This window comes from Chionomys nivalis, chromosome 2 (assembly GCF_950005125.1).
Source record: "Chionomys nivalis chromosome 2, mChiNiv1.1, whole genome shotgun sequence".
NCBI lineage: Eukaryota > Metazoa > Chordata > Mammalia > Rodentia > Cricetidae > Chionomys > Chionomys nivalis.
In genome coordinates this window covers 24,436,393-24,458,042 of record NC_080087.1, presented here as the reverse complement: position 1 = coordinate 24,458,042, position 21,650 = coordinate 24,436,393, and the positions used below count along the sequence as shown (strand labels likewise).

Here is a 21,650-nt window from a genome sequence, read left to right as displayed (position 1 = left end):
TCAAAGCGGCAAGTTCCCGTTCCTTTCAGACTGAATGCCGTGAGTGTCTGTCTTTTTCTGTGTTAAAATCCTCTCTCCACCTAGCCTTATCCCTTACTGTCTCCACCTCTCTAGTGCTGGGATTAAAGGCATGTGACTCCCAAGTACTGGGATTAAAGGTGTGAGCCACCATTGCCTGGCTGTTTCTCTTTTAGACTGGACCAATCTCGTGTAGCCCAGGGTGGCCTTGAACTCGCAGAGATCCGTCTGCTTCTGCCTCCTGAGTGCTGGGATTAAAAGTGTGCACCACCACTGCCTGGCCTCTGTGGCTTGCGCCACACTCTGATCTTCAGGCAATCTTTATTTGTTACAGGACAAACAAAATATCATCACAGGGAGCCCTATCACCCTCCTTGTCTGCCGTCCTGCAGGGATTTGGAGTTCCTTCGTTGAGAACTGACAGTCAGTGTACGCCAATAATGTCATCACTGCTTATGCTGTGTGTGAACATCGGGAAAAGAGTACATGCTCACGACATGTTCCATATGGTTTGTCATCAGTGTTAATTTGAAATTGGGAACAGAAGAGAGAAATTGAGCTGTTGTTACTGTAAGCCTACATTTAAAGGAAAAAGAGCTTTGCTCAGCCTTGCGTGATTGGCTTCTACAGGGACAGGACTGTCTTCATCTTTTTTCTAACAGAATACTCTAGAGGGGACTTTTTTTTTTTTTTTTTTTAAAAACAACAAACAAACCAAAAAACCATGATTTTTGATTGCTTCTTTGGGAGTTTCACACCATGCATCATCCGACTCATTTCCCAGCCCTTCCATATCTGCCCTTCATAGGAAGCCTTTCTAATAAATCAACTGTCTGGATGTGAGGTAGCAAGGAGAGTGTGCCGTTAGTGCCACCTTTTAGAAGTCTTCGTTTGCCGTGGAACATTCATGGCTTCTGGGTGAAACACAGGTGTGCTCTTCTGCCTTATTCTTATGTGAATTGTTTTTGAATGGGAAAGCTTCCCACAGGTCATCATTTCTGTGAATTTGGGGCTGAGAAGGTCTTCCATAAGTTCTCTTGGATATTGTTGAAATTTTATGGTTCTTTAGGAAAAAAAAATCTATTTTTATTTTATGTGTCTGAATGTTTTGCCTTCATGTGTGCATGGACACTGTGTGTGTGCCTGCTTCTTGAAGAGGCCAGAAGCAGGTGTTAGATTCTGCAGAACTGGAGTTGTGCATGGTTATAAGTCACTGTGTAGATGCTGGGAACTGAACCTGGGTCCTCTGCAAGAGCAACCAGTGTTCTTAAATGCAGAGCCATCTCTCCAGCCTCAGCAGTATTTTTCTATTATAACAATAGAAAACAGCTCTTGGTATAAATGATAATAGTGATTGATTAACCATTTGAGTTTTTAAGAAACGATTAAGAGCGTAAAGACCAGGTAACATGGCTGACATCTTTGGCTAGTCCGTAACATAGCCTGTTTATATATAAGGGCATTAATAGTCACCCGTAATTATGTCTGATATGAAGAAAATCCTTGCATTTGCTTTATTTTATAAGCCTTTCCATAGTGTTTTCTTGGTATTTTGGAAAGTGGCTGTGAGTTGGTGGAGGTTAATGGATGAAACTCATCCTGTGTCCTGGACCTTACCTGATTATGTCTTTGTTCCTTTGCTGCATTAAGACCTGAGCAGGTACCGAGTTCTTTGGTGGCTGGATTGCCCTCTGGGAAGTGAGAGTGGGGTTAGGAGGGGAGCCTTGAGGCCAGGCAGCTAGCAAGGGCTTGTCTTCCCTCCGCTTTGTTGGTAGCAGTTGCGAGTCTTCAGTTCTTTTTGCTTCTGGAAGGTGGCTTCTGTGTTCTGCTAATCTGCGTGGTCTGTAATCAGCAGAGATAATCTCCATTCCTGTCACAGTGGCAGCCTGGAGAGTGAGCTGAGTTTTGGAGATGGGACCAGCTCACTCACTGTTTCTGTAATGGGCCATACCTTCCCTCTCCGAGCCTATGAGCTTTTAAGACACATGCTATGAATCCTTAGTTGATTGCACACGATAGCTGTTTAAGACGAGGAGGGAGTCAGTAGGTGGGGTACGGAGGGGATAGTCTTTCTGTTTCCCTTCCCTTTTTATCTCAAGCTTAAAGTCTTGCTTCATATGGAAGATGTACTTTTTAAAGTGAGAAGTAAAAGATACAGTTATTGAATATGAAATACCTATGGCTGGCAGGAAGGACCTTTAGTTCTGAATATTTCATATAAAGGAGCAACATCATAGAAGACCATTACAGATATATTGCATCATGCTTTGCGACTTTTTAGTATATTCTCACATAGCATTATACTTTTTGATATTTAAAAGAAAATCTTTAAAAGGTGTCTTAAGGGAGGTTAGGTAACTGAGCTAGACTCTTCACGTAGTTCTTGGTTAAACTGGGTTTGAAACAGAGACTCCTGATTTTTTGAACAGAATCCGCCTTCTTTTAAAGCCTTTACCCTGACACAGGAAGGCCAGATCTGTGGACTGGGGTTTCCCTGTGTATTTATCAGGGAGGGATGATAGTGCTTGTCTATCTTAAGAGCTCTGTAAGCTTTGACAGCCTAAATACTGGAATGGGATTGAACAAAGCCAAAAGTATTGTAAGAACATGTGGAATTTCTTTTTGTTTTTAATTTTATTACATTTAGATATTTACTAGCATGCACATACACATGAATGCCCACACTCAGGCCATGGTGCACCTGTGGAGTTCACTAGACTGCCTGTGGGAGTTTACTCTTTCCACTATGGGTATCCCGGGAATTGAACTCGGGCCATCACAGCCAGCAGCAAGTGCGTTTGCTTCTTGAACCATTTCACCAGCCCCAGAACATGGGATTTCTGATTCTGAAATAATCATGATTTGACTTCTTCTTTATTGCAGAGCGGGAAACCACCCATCAGTGATATGTTCTCAGACCTCAAAGATGGGAGAAAGCTCTTGGATCTTCTAGAAGGCCTCACAGGGACATCACTGGTGAGAGGACACTTCTGTTTTTCTCAGACAGGTTCTCATGTGCTTTAGGCTGGTTTCAGACTAACTGTGTAACCGAGAATGACCTTGAACTTCTGAGGCTCTGTCTCTCCTCCTGAGCCCTGAGTTTGCAGGTGTGTGTGCCACCACACCAGGCTTAGGCTGTGCTGACATTGGAACCCAGGGCTCCGTGCACGCTAGCACCTAAGCTACATCTCCAGCCTGTAGGACAGGACATCTTTAAGAATGAGGTTGATCTCTAGTCGTTACTGATATCTGAAGACCCACTGTGGGTACTGAGTCACGAAGGCAAACGGAAAGCAGAACTTTATATACAATGCTCTAACTGATGGTTGGATAGAGTAGGTGTAGCTTTTCTTCAGGGCTCTGTTTTCATCAAATATAAAGTCACTTCAGATGTTTTTGCCCTGAGACTGCCTGTATTTGGGGACTTAAAATTAAATGGGGAATGGATTCATAAAGAGAAGGGTATGCTTTCAGAGGTGAGACTGTAGAGACAGCCTCATTTAAATGTAATTTAATAAGCAATTAAGAAATAGTTGTTCAAGTTCCTTCCTTCCTTCCTTCCTTCCTTCCTTCCTTCCTTCCTTCCTTCCTTCCTTCCTCCCTCCCTCCCTCCCTCCCTCCCTCCTTCCTTCCTTTCTTTTCTTTTCTTTCTTAACATTTATATATTTGTGTATACAGTGTTCTGCCTGCAGGCCAGAAGAGGGTACCAGATCTCATTACAGATGGGTGTGAGCCATCATGTGCTTTCTGGGAATTGAACTCAGGATCTCTGGAAAAGCAGCCAGTGCTCTTAACCGCTGAGCCATCTCTCCAGCCCCCAGACATTACTATTTCTATTCGGGATCTCAGCATTTTCTCCATGTTTCTTTTTTTCATCACAGCCAGATCTGTCACTCTGTGTGTAAGGCTCTCTGTCCTACTGGTGACAGTGTCTTTTATGTCTTCACTAGTGGTGACAGTATTTTACACTAGCGACAGTATTTCTATAAAGTCATACAGAGACGCACTGCTGAAGATGAGACTTTATTCCCTTGCCATTGCCTGAGTATCACATGCTTTGTCTGCCTTCCTGGCAGAGGCTGGGCACCTTCAGGGAAAAGCTCGTGTCTCTCATGAGTGTTCCTGGCCGGAGAGGTGGAAGAAAAAAGCTGCCTAGCTTGTCATACACTAGGTGTGGACTCTTCTCACGTGACCTTGAGTTTAGAACAATATCTCCTTGCTCTGTTGTTCCTCCTTGGTCAGGATAAAGCATGTACAACTTCTCTGGTACTTTTATGCCTCCAGAGAAGTTTAGATAGAAGAGGCTTTCTCTGACAGAATTGATTCGCAAATATGTCTGTTTGCCTCTTTGAGTAGTGAGGGCAATGTTAAAAGCTCCAAATCCCCGCCACGTCCTAAGTCCTTCAAGTCTCTGTCTCACCTGGGACAGGAAACTGCCATGCCTGTTTAGTGGGTCCCTAGGAGATTTCAGTGGGCTCACAGGTTAGTGAGCCAGTATCTCGTCTTGTTAGTGAATTTGCATCCTGTGGTACCCAGACTGGTGACATGGATCCTGTCCTGCTGTTCTGTTTGCATTTTTGTGTCAGACTTTGTCAGCCTATGAGAGGATGTGGCATCTTACTTGATTTTCTGTTTCATTTTCCAGCCAAAGGAGCGTGGTTCCACAAGGGTGCATGCCTTAAATAATGTCAACCGGGTGCTGCAGGTTTTACATCAGAACAACGTAAGCAACATCTGGGCTCCTCTGCTGCTGGGAGTGGTATTTACCCTGAAGCCTGCTGGCGTCTGTAAGCGTCAGCAGGAGCCGATTCTTGGAAATGTTCCTTTGTGGTAGAAATTCTGAACTTGTTCTGTGAGTGAAGGCTAGGTCAAGTGGCTTTTCTGATGCTCTCATTGATCTGCAGTATAACTAATACACTTCTGAGTTTTTGCATTGATCCAGTTCCTGAAATGAAATTTCTATCCTCATTTATATTGCTGTACAAATGTCCTAAATCAAAAGCCAGTGTTCTATGCAGACGTTGTCCTCAGAGTTGCGTTCGTTATTTTTATCATTTTGTTCTGACAGGTGGAATTGGTCAACATCGGGGGGACTGATATCGTGGATGGAAACCACAAGCTGACGTTGGGGTTGTTATGGAGCATCATTCTGCACTGGCAGGTGGGGAAAGTCCCAATTACGTTTCAGTAGACCTTGAAAATGTACTGGTTCTCTAGTCATTGTCTACAGCAACCAAATCAAAGTCCCACAGTGCTTGGCTCGAACAGGATGCATTGATTGCCTCGAAATTCTGAGGTCTGTAAGTCCCAGACCCAAGAGTCAGCAAAGCTGATTTCTTCTTCCCAGGAGCTCTGGGGGAGTCTGGTCCTTGTCTATCCATACTGCTAGTTTGCTGCAAAATGGGGTGTGCTGGCTTATGGAAACTTAGCTGCTGTCTTCGTGACACACAGCCTGCGGCTTTCCCTTCGTTCTTTGGGGAGGACACCAGTCATGCTGTGTTTAAAGGTCATCCTCCTCCAGCATGACCTTACCTTACGCAGTGCTGTGTGCAGTAGCCCTACTTCCAAATAAGGCCCAGTTTTAGATGCGGGCCACAGGACTTTAGCGTCTGACTCTCCAGACAGTGCTGTCTAACTTACACCAATTCCCGATGGAAAGTGTTGGCAGCTTGATCTAGATTTGGGGCAGAGGAGAAAAAGGGTATCTTCTATTTAATTCAGAAAATTGCCTTACATTCAGACTTGAAAGAGGTTGTAGGAATAGTCTCAGGAATTTCCAAATGCTTTTCATTCCGATTCCCCAAATGTCAGCAGACACCTGCGTTTCCTTAGCTCACCCTGGCTTTTTCTCTCTCTGAATACTTTGTATACCGTTTTCCATGTAAACCACCAAAGTGTGCTTTCCAAGTTTTTGTGTAAAAACATGGCCTTTTTACTACAAACAACAAACTCTGCTCTATAGTCACAATAGCATTAACATAAAAGTGTAAGATGTGGAATATTACCGTTTGTTACTATATTATCCCAACATCATTAAAGTCAGGAAAATCATACTGAGATAATAGTTATGTGTAGGTCTCATGGAGCTCTGGCTAACTGTCTCAGTAGTATACGCAGGGGAACGTAGCTCAGCGATGGAACGCTTGCCAATATTCCTGAGGTCCTAGGTCAATCTCCCACAAGCAGAGGGGTAGATGGATGTAGTGACGTTTCATTTGTGTTTTAATAAGTAAAGTTTGCATGAAGATCAGAGAGTAAAACAACCCCACTGGTCACCCTTACAGACTAGGCAGTGGTGACACACAGCTTTAATCTCAGTAGACACACTAGTTTGCCATAGAAACGCGGTGGTAGTGGTGCACGCCTTTAATCTCAGCCCTAGAGAGGAACAGAAGATGGGAAAAGACAGCTCTCAGACACAGTCTCATTCTGAGATTCCTGGAGGCAGGATTGCCATTTTGGACTGAGGTCGAGGTAAGAGCCAGGGCTGGCTGTTTTGCTTTTCTGACCTTCAGGTTGGACCCCAGTATCTGTCTCTGGGTTTTTTTTTTTTTTTTTTTTTTTTTTTTTTTTTTTTTTTTTTTTTTTTTTGCAATGAGGTCTTGTGCCCTCTTTTTTTTTTTATTTTTATTTTTTTTTTAACTTTTTTTATTAAAATTTCCACCTGTTCCCCATTTCCCATTTCCCTCCCCTCCTCCCAAATATTGCCCCCTCCCCCCAGTCCCCTCCCCCTAGCCCCACTCCTCTTCTCCTTCCCCCACACCATTCCCCCTCCCTCTCGATACTGGAGAGCAGTCCAAATTCTCTGCCCTGCGGGAAGACGAAGGTCTTCTATCTATGTCCAGGAAGGTGAGCGTCTAAACACGCTAAGCACCCACAAAGCCAGTTCATGTATTAGGATCGAAACCTAATGCCATTGTCCTTGGCTTCTCATCAGCCTTCATTGTCCGCCATGCTCAGAGAGTGGAACTGATTTATTGTGAACCCACCAAGGCCAGCTGGTCTGGGACTGAATAAGCATGGGTTGAAACTGTCTCTGGGTTTTTATTAATCGCACTACAGATAGAGGGAGGGGAGACAAGGTGATGAACCAGGTAAACAGTGGTTCAAGACCATGAGTGATCCTCATTGGTTTTCTCTCTCTTATCTCTGTGACATGGGGGTACTTTTTGAATCTTTCTTTGCATTTCATGTCGTTGAAGTTTTTGGAGAGCTCTGAACTGCTACTTTGTAGAATGTCCCCGGGAGTGACTCTCCTGACTAGTAGGTTAGATTCAGGTTGTTCATTGGGTAGAGGTGTTGCAGGAAACACGCTGAGTTTCCTCAGTCACTGTGTCAGGGGCGTGTGCTGTCTACTAGCTCTTTCTCTGGCCGTGTTTACTTAGGTTAAGGTAGGACTACTTCCATCCATCCATCCCTCCATCCATCCATCCATCCATCCACCCGCCCGCCCATCAATGGATGAATTATGGACTTCTGTATAGGTTTATCATCTTTTGCTAATATTCATCCTGATGTGGCAGTTGTCATAGATTTGGCTCTTTTGGATCCCTCCCATTGGCTAATGGTCTTTCTGATGAGTCTCCATCATTCTTTGAGCTCTTCCCTTATATATATATTACTTATGATAATAATAGAACATTAATTCTTTAGTATCAAACATTAGTATGATTTTTATTGCTCTCAGGAAAATTGCATAATTCTCTGATTTTGTAGTCAATCAACATGCTTCTGCTCTTATTTGTGGAGAAAATTAAATTTGTATTTAGTTTTTATGGAAAAGCTCTTGCAAATAAAAGATATTAAAATATGACTTTTTCATAGCAATGAAAGAAAAGTTCAGTATAATTAAAAAGTTCAAATATTACTTAAGACATGGAACTGGGTGATGTATAGAAAATTCTACTACCCTAAAAGACACCTAAAATTTATCTTCCCATTCATTAAAGTAGAAATTGGAAATAAAATAAATGCTAATTACAAACTCCATAATATTTGATTAGTCTAGTTTTTGTTTTGTTTTGTTTTTTTTGTTTGCTTGTTTTTTTGAGAGAGGGTTTCTCTGTAGCTTTGGAGCCTGTTCTGGAACTCTCTCTGTAGACCAGGCTGGCTTCAAACTCACAGAGATTCGCCTGTCTCTGGCTCCTGAGTGTTGGGATTAAAGGTATGCGCCACCATTGCCTGGCCAAGTCTAATATTCCTTATCCAAGCACTTCACTGAAGGAAATGTTACGTTATAAACAGATGTGTATGTGTGTGTCCCACAGGTGAAAGATGTCATGAAAGATGTCATGTCAGACCTGCAGCAGACCAACAGTGAGAAGATCCTGCTGAGCTGGGTGCGACAGACCACCCGGCCCTACAGCCAAGTCAATGTCCTCAACTTCACCACCAGCTGGACCGACGGGCTCGCCTTCAATGCTGTGCTCCACCGGCACAAGTGAGCTGCCCTTCGGCTTATACATCTCTGTCTCCTTTGTGTCCCCTCCACTTCTCTTCCCCATAACCCCATCCTCTATCTCGGTACCCTCATGGCTCATGTTCATTTAAACGTTAAGGAAGGCAGTGCAGTAGACGATTGACCACTGGCTATTCCTTTAGGACTCCAGGGCTACAGTGCAGGGCCCTTGCTTTCTCCTACACATTTATAAATTAAGAAATGTAAGATAATTGACATAGTTCAGTCCCACTCATTTAGCCCTAACCAGTAATATATACAGAGACTTGTGTGTAGCTTTTGTTCTTATAGCAGAAGGAAAACTCTGTTTATTGTGTTATCCGCATTATGAAGAGTACACCAATTTTCCTATGAAAGCTCATAAGCAAGATTCTAACATGTCAATAAGAGTATAATGCAAAAATAGCAATTACATCCCAGAAGAATAAGCGGCCTGAATTAACTTTCTAATAAGAAATCAAGGCGGTGAATACATTGCTATGAAGTGTAGTGGAATAATCATGGTTTGCATTGACAGTGACAGCCTATGACTGTGCTAGGTGTCTGAGGATGATCTCATGTTTCATCCTGGAAGCGTTAAGAGCTGAGGAACAGAGGGGCGGTGGTGACGCACACCTTCCATCCCAGCACCCAGGAGGCAGAGGCAGGCAGATCGCTGTCAGTTCGAGTCCAGTCTGGCCTACAGAACTAGTTCCAGGATAGGCAGGGTAACACAGAGAAGCCTTGTCTTGAAAAATAAAACAATCAAACCAACAAAATGAACAGAGAAAGCTCTCTCTTGCATAGAATGACCTGGTAACCAGTTGAGCTGATATTGCACATTAACGGGGGTGTGGGACAGTTGTTTAACTGTGTGTTATTATGTGCCTTGCCACACAATACTCTCCAAATAAATTCTGCGTGCATTAAAGATTAAATGCAAAAGGCAGGCAAATCATATTATGTTTCGTTGCTATTGTGAATTATTAATTTTCTCATTTAATTCCCTAAACGTTCCTGGCTGATATATATACAAATGAAGAGCTCTTTTCTAAACTTACTTCCTGCATCTTGGCAAGTTTGTCTCTGTACACTATAGGCTTGGGTTTCTTCGTTTCATACTTCATTCTGTTTTTCATCTTTGCTGATAGGCTGCTAGACTGTGAAATAATCATGGCTAAGTTTAGAATATCCTTGAAATGTGGTATCCTTTCCGCCTGCCCCTCTTCTCTTATTCTTCACTGGCATTGATTCAAATTAGAGACAGTGAGAAGAGTGATTCGCTCTTGATAACAAAGGCAGTGCTTTTAATATTTTCCTGTGAGATTGATGTTTTCTATAACTTGTTTTTTTGATATTCTGAACTTGTTATGGTGTTAAAAACCCTTTCCTCCCTTACTCTTACTCTGTCATCTTGAGGATGCTGCCCGATACTGTTAAGAAACTGTTGATTGCCGGGCGGTGGTGGCGCACGCCTTTAATCCCAGCACTAGGGAGGCAGAGGCAGGCGGATCTCTGTGAGTTCGAGGCCAGCCTGGTCTACAAAGGGAGTTCCAGGACAGGCTTCAAAGCTACAGAGAAACCCTGTCTCAAAAAAACCAAAAAAAAAAAAAAAAAAAAAAAAGAAAAAAAGAAACTGTTGACTTTGTCTGGTACATTTTGCATTTATTAGCTCATTTGTTCAACGAGTATACATAAAGCGGCTTCTTGCATTCAATACAAGGGTACAACAGGAACAAAGCAAAGATCCAGTTCCTTCCAACCGGATACAGTCATTAGTTAAAAAGATAAATGTAAACTGTAGCTGGGCATGGTGGTGCACACATGATCCCAGAACTCGGGTGGTGCCAGGATCGGGACTTCAGAGTCGTCCTCTGCCACATTAGCTGTTTTGAGACCAGGATGGGCTGCCTGTTGAAGACTCTGCCTGTACAGTGTATAGAAATGGTAGGCACGCTACAGAAAAATACACTAGGCAAGAGGGAAGAGGCATCCATCTGGTATGTGGGAGGCTAGTGGCTGAGTGACGGAGAGGAAGTGGGTAGAAAGGGGGATGGGAGAGGCCAGTCTGGGGGGGTGGTGGTCTCAGATACAAGAATGGTGTGCAAAGAAAACAAATGTCTTGTAGCTTTGTCAAGCCAGTGATGCTGGTCAAGTTGTGAGACAGGAAGAGAGACATGATGTAAACAAAACACTAGTTGTTGCTAGGAGGGTGAGTGGAAGGGAATTGATTCCCTTAGCACCTTTGTGGTTAGTTTAACTAAAGAACGCTTACAGCTGTGGTTTCTGTCTGCTTGCCTTAGTCCCTCTGGGCATGTAGAGGCACCAAGTGGGGTCTGAAACTAACTATGTAGATGAAGCTGTTCTCAAACTTGCTCTGTAGATGAGGCTGGCCTCTAATCTATGATCCTCTTGTCTTAGCCCCCTGAGCACTGTGCACCTCCAGGCCCAGAATCTTTGTCCTGGCTGCAGAACTTAGTCCAGTGAAATCACTGGTTGTGCCGATTCATAGATTTAAGCTCATTGACCTCATTTCTCCCACTGCTGTGGTGCCATTTTTTTCCTTGTCTGTATTGATACATTTCCTCTATTTGTGGTTTACTATTTAGGACATAGTATAGACTCAACTCCTCCAATCACCTTAGAGTGTCTACTTATTATCATCATGTCTGTTAATTACTTTCTGGTTTTATGTATCTTATAAACTTTTGAGACAAAAGATACAATTAAAATGGCACCCATAAATTAAAAACAATTAAAGTTTAGAATGCGATGGATTGTGACACCATCTACATTGTTTGTCTTGTGTTTTGCCTTTACTGAATTTCCTTTGTATGGTACTTTCAGACCCGATCTCTTCAGCTGGGAAAGAGTGGTCAAAATGTCCCCAATTGAGAGACTCGAACATGCTTTTAGCAAGGCCCACACTTATCTGGGAATTGAGAAGCTGTTAGACCCTGAAGGTAAGGTTGAGAATAAACTGTTGAACTTGAGTCCGCTTTATAATTGAGAAATGTATTATGACAATTAAGATATAAACAATTTTGTTGTCTTTTTGTGTTTATTTTCTTATTTACCTTTGTGTGTGTGTTTGTGTGTGTGTGTTGTGAGTGAGTGTGTGCGTGTGTGCACCCCTGTGTGTGCCGTGTGGCCCAGAGGAAGTCAGATGTGTTTTTCTCTTACTTCCCACCTCGTTCCACCTATTAGGCTGCCTATCAATAAGTTCCCGGGCTCCACCTCCCACCTCCCATTTTATTGCAGATATTTTTCCTTTTGCACGTAAATGCGCGGCTTCCTTAGGCAGTGGGTTAATTATTTCACTGAATAATAGTTAAACTGTATAAAGTTGCACTGAAACACTTTTAGGAATCTGCTTGTTAGACAAACAGTTCAGTGTTGGCTTAGTTTCTTAAAATGCATGTATGTGTGAGCATTTGCATATGGCTTGAAGGCTTTAGGCTTGAATGTTGTATGAATGAGGCCTGTGTCATATTTTAAATGGCTAGTTATATAGCTTGGCTTTGAGTGTTTTAAGATAGCTTTTCCCTCCTCCATTTTCATCTGAAGGTACAGTCTTACTTAGTATTTCTCCCAGGCATCCTTCAAGCTCCTGAGCCCCCTACCTCAGCCTCCCAGGAGCTGGGACTGTAGGTTTGCATTCTCATACCGGGCTCCTGGAAGACTGTTATAAACTGTCTCACAATCTGTGATTCGCAGTAGCAATTTCCTGAGACACAGTGTTGCGAAGTTTATAAACGAGGCATTGTTTCTGGGTACAAGGGCAGCTACATTTTTACCTCACATAAAGCAGTTCACAGATTCTGCACCTCTGAGTCACCCTTTCTTCCACTTTTAGATGTTGCCGTGCAGCTCCCTGACAAGAAATCCATAATTATGTATTTAACGTCTCTGTTTGAGGTGCTTCCTCAGCAAGTCACGATAGATGCCATCCGGGAGGTGGAGACGCTCCCGCGGAAGTACAAGAAAGAGTGTGACGAGGAAGACATTAATACGCAGGTACTGGCCCATTTGTCTTGGGACTTCTGACTTGCGTGTTTCTTTCCTCCTAGGTACTGGGTAATAGTTTCTTGGCATCCATGCCTTTTCTAAGTTTGATTTTTTTTTTAGTGAGCATGCTGTTACACATATGTGTCACTCAGACAAATTGAAAAGGAGAACGCTTTGTTTCCCGTGGTGAGTTGGAGTCAGGGTCTGAGGCTGCACTTTGCTGTAAACCGGCTGCCAAGGGGGTGGGTTTTTAACCACAGTCATAGACCATGGCATTGCTGCCAGGCATGAGAAACGGTTTTTCTCATGTTATCATGGCTTTGTGTGTGTGTGTGAAGTATTAATTTTCTTTCTGTTTGGGGACTGTTAATAAAGGACTCTCAAAATATAAACCTTACTTTCCCTTTTTCTTAAGAGAGGCAGTCTACCATAAGTTACTCATCAAATTTTCCATAAATGGGCTAACCGATGTTTTTATCAGAGTATAAATGAGGTTTTCCTAAGAAGATATGAATAATGGATTTTTTTTTTACTTCCTCCATTATCCTGTCTTGACATAATCTCTTTGTGATTTTCTCTAAAATACCAGTCTTCGTTCATGAAAGGAAGATTCTTTGTTCAGATTTTGAAATCACACAGTCTAACATTTTAGTTCTGAGGTGCACCTAAGAGCTAGGGGGATGGCTCGGTCAGTAAAGTGTTTGCTGCTCACACACGAAGGCCTGAGCTAGGATGCCCCTCATGTACATAATCATTGGGTCACCTGGTATCCCTGTGTTGCTAGGGCTGGGAGGTGGGGACCGGTGGGTCTCTGGAACTCCTTAGCCAGCCAACCAACTGAATCCTTGAGCCCGTGGTCTCGATGATATAAGATGGAGAACACCTGAAGACTATACCTGCTATCAACCCCACACCCCCACACCACAGCAGTCTCCACACACAATGAGAAAGGGAGGTGGGGATTTCAAATTTGTCAGAAGTGCATTTTGGAGGAGACAGAGTGTGTGTGCCTTCAAGCTTAAATTTCATCCCCTAGTACTTGTATGGGGTTAGTGTCTTGGCCTCTCAACCACTGTGGTTAATATCACCCTGTTGGTAAAGACAATGCATTGAACGAGCACTCAGTAAGCCCGCCTACCTATCATTATTATAGCGTTTCCTTCTGGGTTTGTTTTGACATTCACATTTAGCAAATTCCTTTTGTTTTAAAAAGTTATTTAATTCTTTGATTATGATAATAATCTTAAACATAGTATCTTTATCCCACACTTCTGTGAGATGTAGAGAATTTGCTTGTTCGTTTAGATTTCAGATGGCATATACTAATCATTTTTATTTTTATCCATTTCAAAAATAACATAATTTTTAGAAGAAGGAAAAAAATTACTGAGGAGGAAAAGGGCAGAGACAGGGCCTGACTGTGAATTCAGACTTCTTTTTAGTTTTGACCATGAAATAATGCAGAAGAGAAACCCTTAAGTTGTGCAAGTGATTCACTTTGGCCTCTGGTCACGTGGACACGTTCTGCTTTGATGATACACCTTACTGGGTCACAGAGATGGTGCTGGGTTTTCCTCTGTTTTGCTTCTTCTGTCATTTCTTTATTGGACTGATTTTGTTACAAAAATAAGACATTTCAATTCTTAGTGTTAAGGCTATTCTCTTTTTTACAAAGGAAGGTCCGCCAAGATGTCTCAGTGGGTAAAAGTGCTTGTTCCGAAGGGTGATGGGTCTGAGTTAGGTCTCCAGAACTCACATAAAGGTAGAAGGAGAAAATCAGTGTTATAAAGTTGTTCACTAACCTCCATATATGTGCAACCACCCACACAATAATATTAAATGAGACACGGGGGAGGAGGTGTTTATTTTATGGTATTTGGATAAAATAATCACTTCTATTTAGGGTGCAAGGTGACATGGTAAGAATTCTAGGAACCATTTTCTGTTTGTCTACAGATAAGCATGTTAACTCTTTCCTCTCCACGTATATTTTATTGCTACCTTAGAGGCAATTACATTAACTGAGGAAACCAAATGGGATCAAATCTTAACTATCTCCCTGTTGACTCATCTTGCTATCTGCTGTTCTCTAAGAAACACTGACAGCCGGCCCCCGCTCTGGCTCTACTTTCTGCCAACACGCTGAGTAGCATTAGGTTGTCTGTAGGTAATTTCTACATCTCTTTAAAAACCTTCCAGTTGAAAATCTGTTTTCAAATTAATGGCCACTGAGTATTTGCATGTTGAGCTTGCCTTCTCCCCATCCCCACCACTGCGACTCCCCTCTCCACCCCATCCCCTGGCCATGGATGCTGGTACCTACACAGAGGACCCTTCATTACCAGCATCCCTAGTTTTGCATGCATTTATCATTCTCTAGACACTTGCTCCTAAATCACTTTTAGAAAAATCGTAGCGCTATGATTACAGGATTTTACATTGAGAGCTAAGCTTACATTCCCTTCTATGTCTTGGTGTCATTTGTCTCTTAGTCAGTGTTTGACTTACAATGACTGGTTCATTTAACTCCTGTAACTCAGGTTGCACATGTTCATTTGATTTCTCTAAAACAACTTATTTTGTGCTCCAACCTCAAGCTTCAATGTTAATTTAATACTCCTTATGCTATAATTTGCAGCCAGAGTGGACTTTTCTTTTTTCTTCTTATGTATGTTGAATTCCATGTATGAAGTTCCCGACTTCCTCCGTTTAAACAGAACCATTAAGGGGAGTCTTCTCTCTTTAATCCATCACGATCCATCCCCAAGTGCCCACACTGCCTTTCTCCAGATCTTGCCATCTCGGTATTTCGGTGAACTATGTGAAGAATTTTAAATTGTGACTTAAGATCTTTGGGAGGACAGTGGAGGATTTCAGGCCTGGCGGTCTGTGGGTGTGACCACATGAGAGGGATCATTCTCTCTGCTGTCTGGGAAATGGATTGGGAGGCAGGACTGTGGGTGCCAAAAGTTAGCAAGCCATTGTCACCCAGAGGAGAGACACACATGGCTGTAGACGTGGAAGGGCTGCATGGGTTTGAGTTGAACTTTGAAGGTAGGACTAACAGATTAAACATGGGTGATGAATGAGAGAGAGAGAGAGAGAGAGAGAGAGAGAGAGAGAGAGAGAGAGAGAGACCAAGTCTGTCACCCAGCTTTCTGGCTGGAGTACTTGGGTGCATGCAGCCTGGTGGGGGTAAAACAGTGGACTGTTTAACTGTGGATATGGTTTGATGTATCTTCTAGACACTGGGGGTGTCAGAGCTGCTGACGGGTAGAAAGAGTTTTATCTGAGACAGAGTATCTACAGGATATGGATTTTTTTTTTTTAAAAAAAACCAATACAAATAAGTGATATCACTCAGTCAAAGTATATAAAGAAAAAGAAGCTTCAGGAGGTCCATCACTTACAGATGGGCAGGGCCAATGAACTGGGAGGGAACCAGTGTTCTGCTTCTGGGAAGGAGAGCTGGAGAAGTCAGGAGGGGTCAGCTCCAGAGGAGACCACTGAGAAGCTTCTGGAAGAAACACGTGATGGCAGTCTCCTCTTGTTCCTGGTTGGTGTGTGTTGTTCTGGTATAGCTGTCATGAGAGACATGTGAATTGGTTAATTGTATGGTCACTTTAAAAGTAAGGCTAAAAATGGATTTGCCAACTTTTCAGTCGTCTGGGGGCAAATGTTGAAACAGCATTGAAATAGAATGTTAAGAAACACTGGTGGTTATGTGTGTGAGCATGGCTCAGTACTGCTCTCTTCATTCATGTATGTTATGTGTGTGAGCATGGCTCAGTACTGTTCTCTTCATTCATGTATGTTATGTGTGTGAGCATGGCTCAGTACTGTTCTCTTTATTCATGTATGTTATGTGTGTGAGCATGGCTCAGTACTGTTCTCTTCATTCATGTATGTTATGTGTGTGAGCATGGCTCAGTACTGTTCTCTTCATTCATGTATGTTATGTGTGTGAGCATGGCTCAGTACTGTTCTCTTCATTCATGTATGTTATGTGTGTGAGCATGGCTCAGTACTGTTCTCTTCATTCATGTATGTTATGTGTGTGAGCATGGCTCAGTACTGTTCTCTTCATTCATGTATGTTATGTGTGTGAGCATGGCTCAGTACTGTTCTCTTCATTCATGTATGTTATGTGTGTGAGCATGGCTCAGTACTGTTCTCTTCATTCATGTATGTTATGTGTGTGAGCATGGCTCAGTACTGTTCTCTTCATTCATGTATGTTATGTGTGTGAGCATGGCTCAGTACTGTTCTCTTCATTCATGTATGTTATGTGTGTGAGCATGGCTCAGTACTGTTCTTCATTCATGTATGTTATGTGTGTGAGCATGGCTCAGTACTGTTCTCTTCATTCATGTATGTTATGTGTGTGAGCATGGCTCAGTACTGTTCTCTTCATTCATGTATGGTATGTGTGTGAGCATGGCTCAGTACTGTTCTTCATTCATGTATGTTATGTGTGTGAGCATGGCTCAGTACTGCTCTCTTCATTCATGTATGTTATGTGTGTGAGCATGGCTCAGTACTGTTCTCTTCATTCATGTATGTTATGTGTGTGAGCATGGCTCAGTACTGTTCTCTTCATTCATGTATGGTATGTGTGTGAGCATGGCTCAGTACTGATCTCTTTATTCATGTACGAGTAGAAAATTTTATTTAATAATGTGCTAGAGGATTGAACATGGGATGGTCTGTTCATAAGTTTTAAATAAGTTTGGCTTTGAAGGGGAACCGAAGAGCAAGAGGGGCCGTAGGCTTGATTACCAGATCACAAAGTCCTTAATGAGAAACTCGTTTCGAAAGAGATTGGCAGAAATTTCTTCTACAAGCCTTAACCCCTAAACTGAAAACCCCAAACTAGAGGACCAAAAACTGAAACACAAACTCCTGTCAGTACCATAGGTTGTCTGTGCGTCGCTGTTCACGGATTAACATGCAACACTAAAATGTGGGGTCCTGAAGGAATTTTAATCAGGGGTCAAAGCAGAGTTCCTGGCCGGCTTTTTCTGTAACTTGTAGCCATTGTCCAAGGGCCAGCATGCTCTCTGTGCTCCATCAATGTTCTCTATTTCATGAAGTCAACTAGTGTCCCTTTATGGGACCACTGGCATTTCGAGCTTCCTGGAGAGCCATTTATTTTTGTTCAGCCATCACTCATGTGGGCTATTTTTCTCTCCCTGACTCTATATTAGAATTTCCTCAAATGTGGAACTCATGTGTGTACTCTATTTTGTATTTCTTGATGTCTTAGTGTGCCAAATAACTGTCCTCTGATGAATTCATGGCTTTGCTTGCTCAGCTCATGAGAGCTGGGTTGTCTCCTGAGATTCTGGTCCCTGCTTGGTTTTTCCAGACAGTGTGATTGTGATGAACACCTGTATCTTCATGATTGCTGTGGGCTTGTTTCCACAGAGCGCAGCGCTGGCCGAGGAAGGCCAGAATCCCCGAGCTGAGACGCCCAGCACTGTCACCGAGGTGGACATGGATTTGGACAGCTACCAGCTAGCTCTAGAGGAAGTGCTGACGTGGCTGCTGTCTGCGGAGGACACGTTCCAGGAGCAAGATGACATTTCTGATGATGTCGAAGAAGTCAAAGAGCAGTTTGCTACCCATGAAGTAAATATCTGTAGATGAGAGACGGATCTGTCTGGGGGTAGTGCCTGACTTTAGTGTGGGTGGGGTGACTTCATGATCAACTTGCTGTTTCCTGAATTCTGCTCTATTAAAAAAGGGTCACGGTGCAGTGCCTGTGCTCTTTAAATGGGCTTGGTTGGAAACCAGAGTGGATGATGGGCAGTTCATGGGAGTCAAAGATTCCAGACTTCAATCTTAGGTTTTTTAGAACTGCTGATGAATATCAGTGCATATCGATGTTCTTCTTTGAAATGTTTAACTGTAGCTGAAAATCAAAATGACTAACTGGTGTCCCAAATAATTAAGTTTCTGATGGTCCCAGAAAAGCCATTATTTTCATTTATTGTCTGATTTATCCACTGTTATATCCAGTGCTCCTGAACAATTTTGTGCAAGGGGAACTGTTTGCTTCTTAGAGATACAATAATGATTTTCACTGTATGGGGAATTCTTTTTGGTTAAGCAGGTTTTTGTTTTTGTTTTGTCTTTTGTGTGTGTTTGTGTATGTATGTATGTTTGTGTGTGCTGTTATTTGGCATTTGGGATTGAAATTACTAGAAATAGCAATATTCCATAAGAAGTTTATCTTGTATGTGAATGTGGTGTTTTGATTATTTTTTATATGTATGGCTTATCCCACCTTTATGTTATATTAGCAACATAATCAGTTTTTATTTAAAAGCGATGACTTACCTGATACAGTCTTTGGCTGGTAAGTCTGATGACCCAAGTTCCATTCCTGAAACTCACTTGGTGCGGAGAGAGAAAGAACCACCACTCCCAAATTGTCCTGTGATCTGCCCCCTCCCATCCGAGTGCATGTGCTCTTGTGCAGGCGGGAGCTCACACAGACAAACAAATGTAAAAGTTTTTAAAGCAAGCATTGTCTGTAACATTGTTTTCTTTGATCTAACTTTCTTCTGAGTTCTAGTTGATGCTGACTTCTCATTTTCAGAGCTTAATACACTCCGTCATGCTTTATTATCTTTGCTTTCTGTCGGTTGCTTTCTCTATGGCACTGATACCGATGTTATGCGCTGTTTATTTTTTATGTTTTTGCGACAAGTGACTCTCTACTGCCCACCGTGTTCCTTTCTAGACTTTTATGATGGAGCTGACAGCACACCAGAGCAGCGTGGGAAATGTCCTGCAGGCTGGCAACCAACTGATGACCCAAGGGACTTTGTCGGACGAGGAGGAGTTTGAGATCCAGGAACAGATGACCTTGCTGAACGCGAGATGGGAGGCCCTCCGGGTGGAGAGCATGGAGAGGCAGTCGCGGTGAGTGGAACTCAAGGGACAAGAACCCAACTCTGTGAGCGCATTGCACAGTTAATCTCATGTGCCCGTCTGTGGGTCTTGTGGAAGCAATCAGGACAGAGCAGGCCTTGCAATGGCCTGACCCCTTTCTATGGGTCCTGTCACTGGAATGTTCATGATCTCTGTGTCCTCCATGACATGTTAGTCACGGCATAGGAGAAAGCTGGAATGTGGGAGGTGGCGGTGAGAAGGGAGAATATATTTTGCGTGGATGATATCACAGTTTTATTTTTGTTATGGTGATAAAATGCCGTGGGGAGAAAGGGCTTATCTTAGCTGACAATTCCAGGTTACGTTCTCATCATTTTGGGGACATCAGGGGCAAGAGCTTGAAGTAAGTATTCACGTCATTTCCACAGTCAGGAGCAACAGGAATGACTGCACCCGTGCTTAGTGCTCAGCCAGCTTTCTTTAGTCTTCCACAGTCCAGGGCCGCAAGCCCGCTTTCGGATGGGCCTTCCCATATCAGTTAAGGTGATCAGTTCAATCCCCACAGACCAACTTCATCTAGACAGCCCATCATTGAGACTTTCCTATCAGGTGATTCTAAGCTGTCCCGAGTTGGCGGTTCAAACTTACCTCCACAGGTGGCCATTTCTGTGCAGTAGCATTAGTATCAGCAAGGAATTGCTGGGAGGTGACCACAGGGCAGTGTGACGTGTCACAATCTTATCCCCTGGCCAGTTTCACTTTCCACAATGTGTTTCGCATTCCTTTGCCGTTTCCACCAATTTAATAGGCAGGAATTCCTGAGTGTAGAAACAATGATTCTGTTATGAATACAGGGAGTTGTTATTTATGTTCTTGCAGTGCATTTAATGGACTCCAGTTATGACTATAATAAAGGTTTTCTTCCTTAGTTTCTACATTGATGGACTCTCTGCTGCTTGGACAATTAGTTAGACAAGGGTGTATATTTCTTGCTCCCACTGCTCTGGTGCCTCTGCCAGGGAGCAAGGTGGAGGCAATAATGTTCTGTTCCCCTGGCCAGGCTGCACGATGTGCTGATGGGACTGCAGAAGAAGCAGCTGCAGCAGCTCTCGGGCTGGCTAACCCTCACGGAAGAACGCATTCAGAAGATGGAAACCATCCCCCTGGGTGATGACCTGCCGTCCCTGCAAAAGCTGCTTGAAGAACATAAAGTAAATCAGCCCCTTGTTTATTGTCTACGTTGTTGCATATGAAGGTGGCACTCAGCCTTCCTGGGGCTTGATGGCTTCTCTAAGCGTAGAGTTAGGATGTGTGTGTGTGTGTGTGTGTGTGTGTATGTTTTATTCAGGAGCTTATATAGTGGTGTTTGTGAGGAGGTGACATTTCAGAACCAGGTGTGAAAGGGACAGCTCTGTACAGATGTGTGTGTCTTTCTTCTGAAAGTGTATGACACTTGTCACATGTGGAAAGGGTGATTTGGAACTCATAGGTGCATGAGAACCTGGGTGTGTGGTCATTAATGCAGAGTCTGGGCAGAGAAACACATTGGAAGATGTATCTAGATCTAATCCTGCAAGGAAAGCTGTTGCCTCTTCTCAGAAGGGTGTGGAGGCTGTAGCGGGCAGTGTAACTTGGTCCCAGGGCCAGTGGTTCAATTTTCCCAGTGGAAGGAAGGAAAGGAAGAAAGAGACACTCTCCCTGTATGAATTTTATTGATCAGTAAAACATCTGGATAGCTGATTAATAAGACTTTAGGGTTAAGCACCCCAAGAGGCATTTCACAACACTATTGCCAGTGTTAAACAAATTACTCTATACAGATGTTTAATGACTGTCCTTTTCCTGAGGAAGAGGAAAGTGAAGACGTTCCTTTTCCTGAGGAAGAGGAAAGTGAAGACGTCCATTTGTTTGTTCTGGTTGTTCTCCTGGGGAGCTAATCAGAACAACTTCTATGATTCGTATAGCCTTTTCCTCATCTCACACCTTATAGAGCTAGAGAAAATGACCTCTGATTCTGTATGCTTAAACTCCAAATTCCGGACTTTTGGATTTACCTGTTCTACATTTTTTTTTTTGAGACAGTGTTTCGTTATGTAGCCCTGCTGACTTGTGACTTTCTATGCAGACCAAGCTGGCCTTGCACTTACAGAGATCCTTCCGCCTCTGTCTCTTGAGTACTGGGATAACCACATTTGGTTATATTTTTGCCTTTATTCCTAGAATAGACACAAGCTTCCCTTATCTTCCTCCTCCTCTTCTTTTGTTTTTGGGCAGAATTAGGAACGAA

The 21,650-nt window shown here is 43.0% G+C and overlaps 1 protein-coding gene across 3 annotated transcripts in view; it reads left to right on the top strand.

The window, feature by feature from the left end:
- Utrn (utrophin) overlaps positions 1 to 21,650 on the top strand; it is a 528,929-nt gene that overhangs the window by 132,898 nt on the left and 374,381 nt on the right. For all 3 annotated transcript variants that reach the window (XM_057761785.1, XM_057761787.1, XM_057761786.1), the window contains 9 exons: positions 2,902 to 2,994; positions 4,664 to 4,741; positions 5,087 to 5,179; positions 8,286 to 8,458; positions 11,303 to 11,418; positions 12,312 to 12,472; positions 17,891 to 18,094; positions 19,212 to 19,393; positions 20,424 to 20,574. In XM_057761785.1, the coding sequence (XP_057617768.1) occupies positions 2,902 to 2,994; positions 4,664 to 4,741; positions 5,087 to 5,179; positions 8,286 to 8,458; positions 11,303 to 11,418; positions 12,312 to 12,472; positions 17,891 to 18,094; positions 19,212 to 19,393; positions 20,424 to 20,574 (1,251 nt within the window). The remainder of the gene's footprint in view (positions 1 to 2,901; positions 2,995 to 4,663; positions 4,742 to 5,086; positions 5,180 to 8,285; positions 8,459 to 11,302; positions 11,419 to 12,311; positions 12,473 to 17,890; positions 18,095 to 19,211; positions 19,394 to 20,423; positions 20,575 to 21,650) is intronic.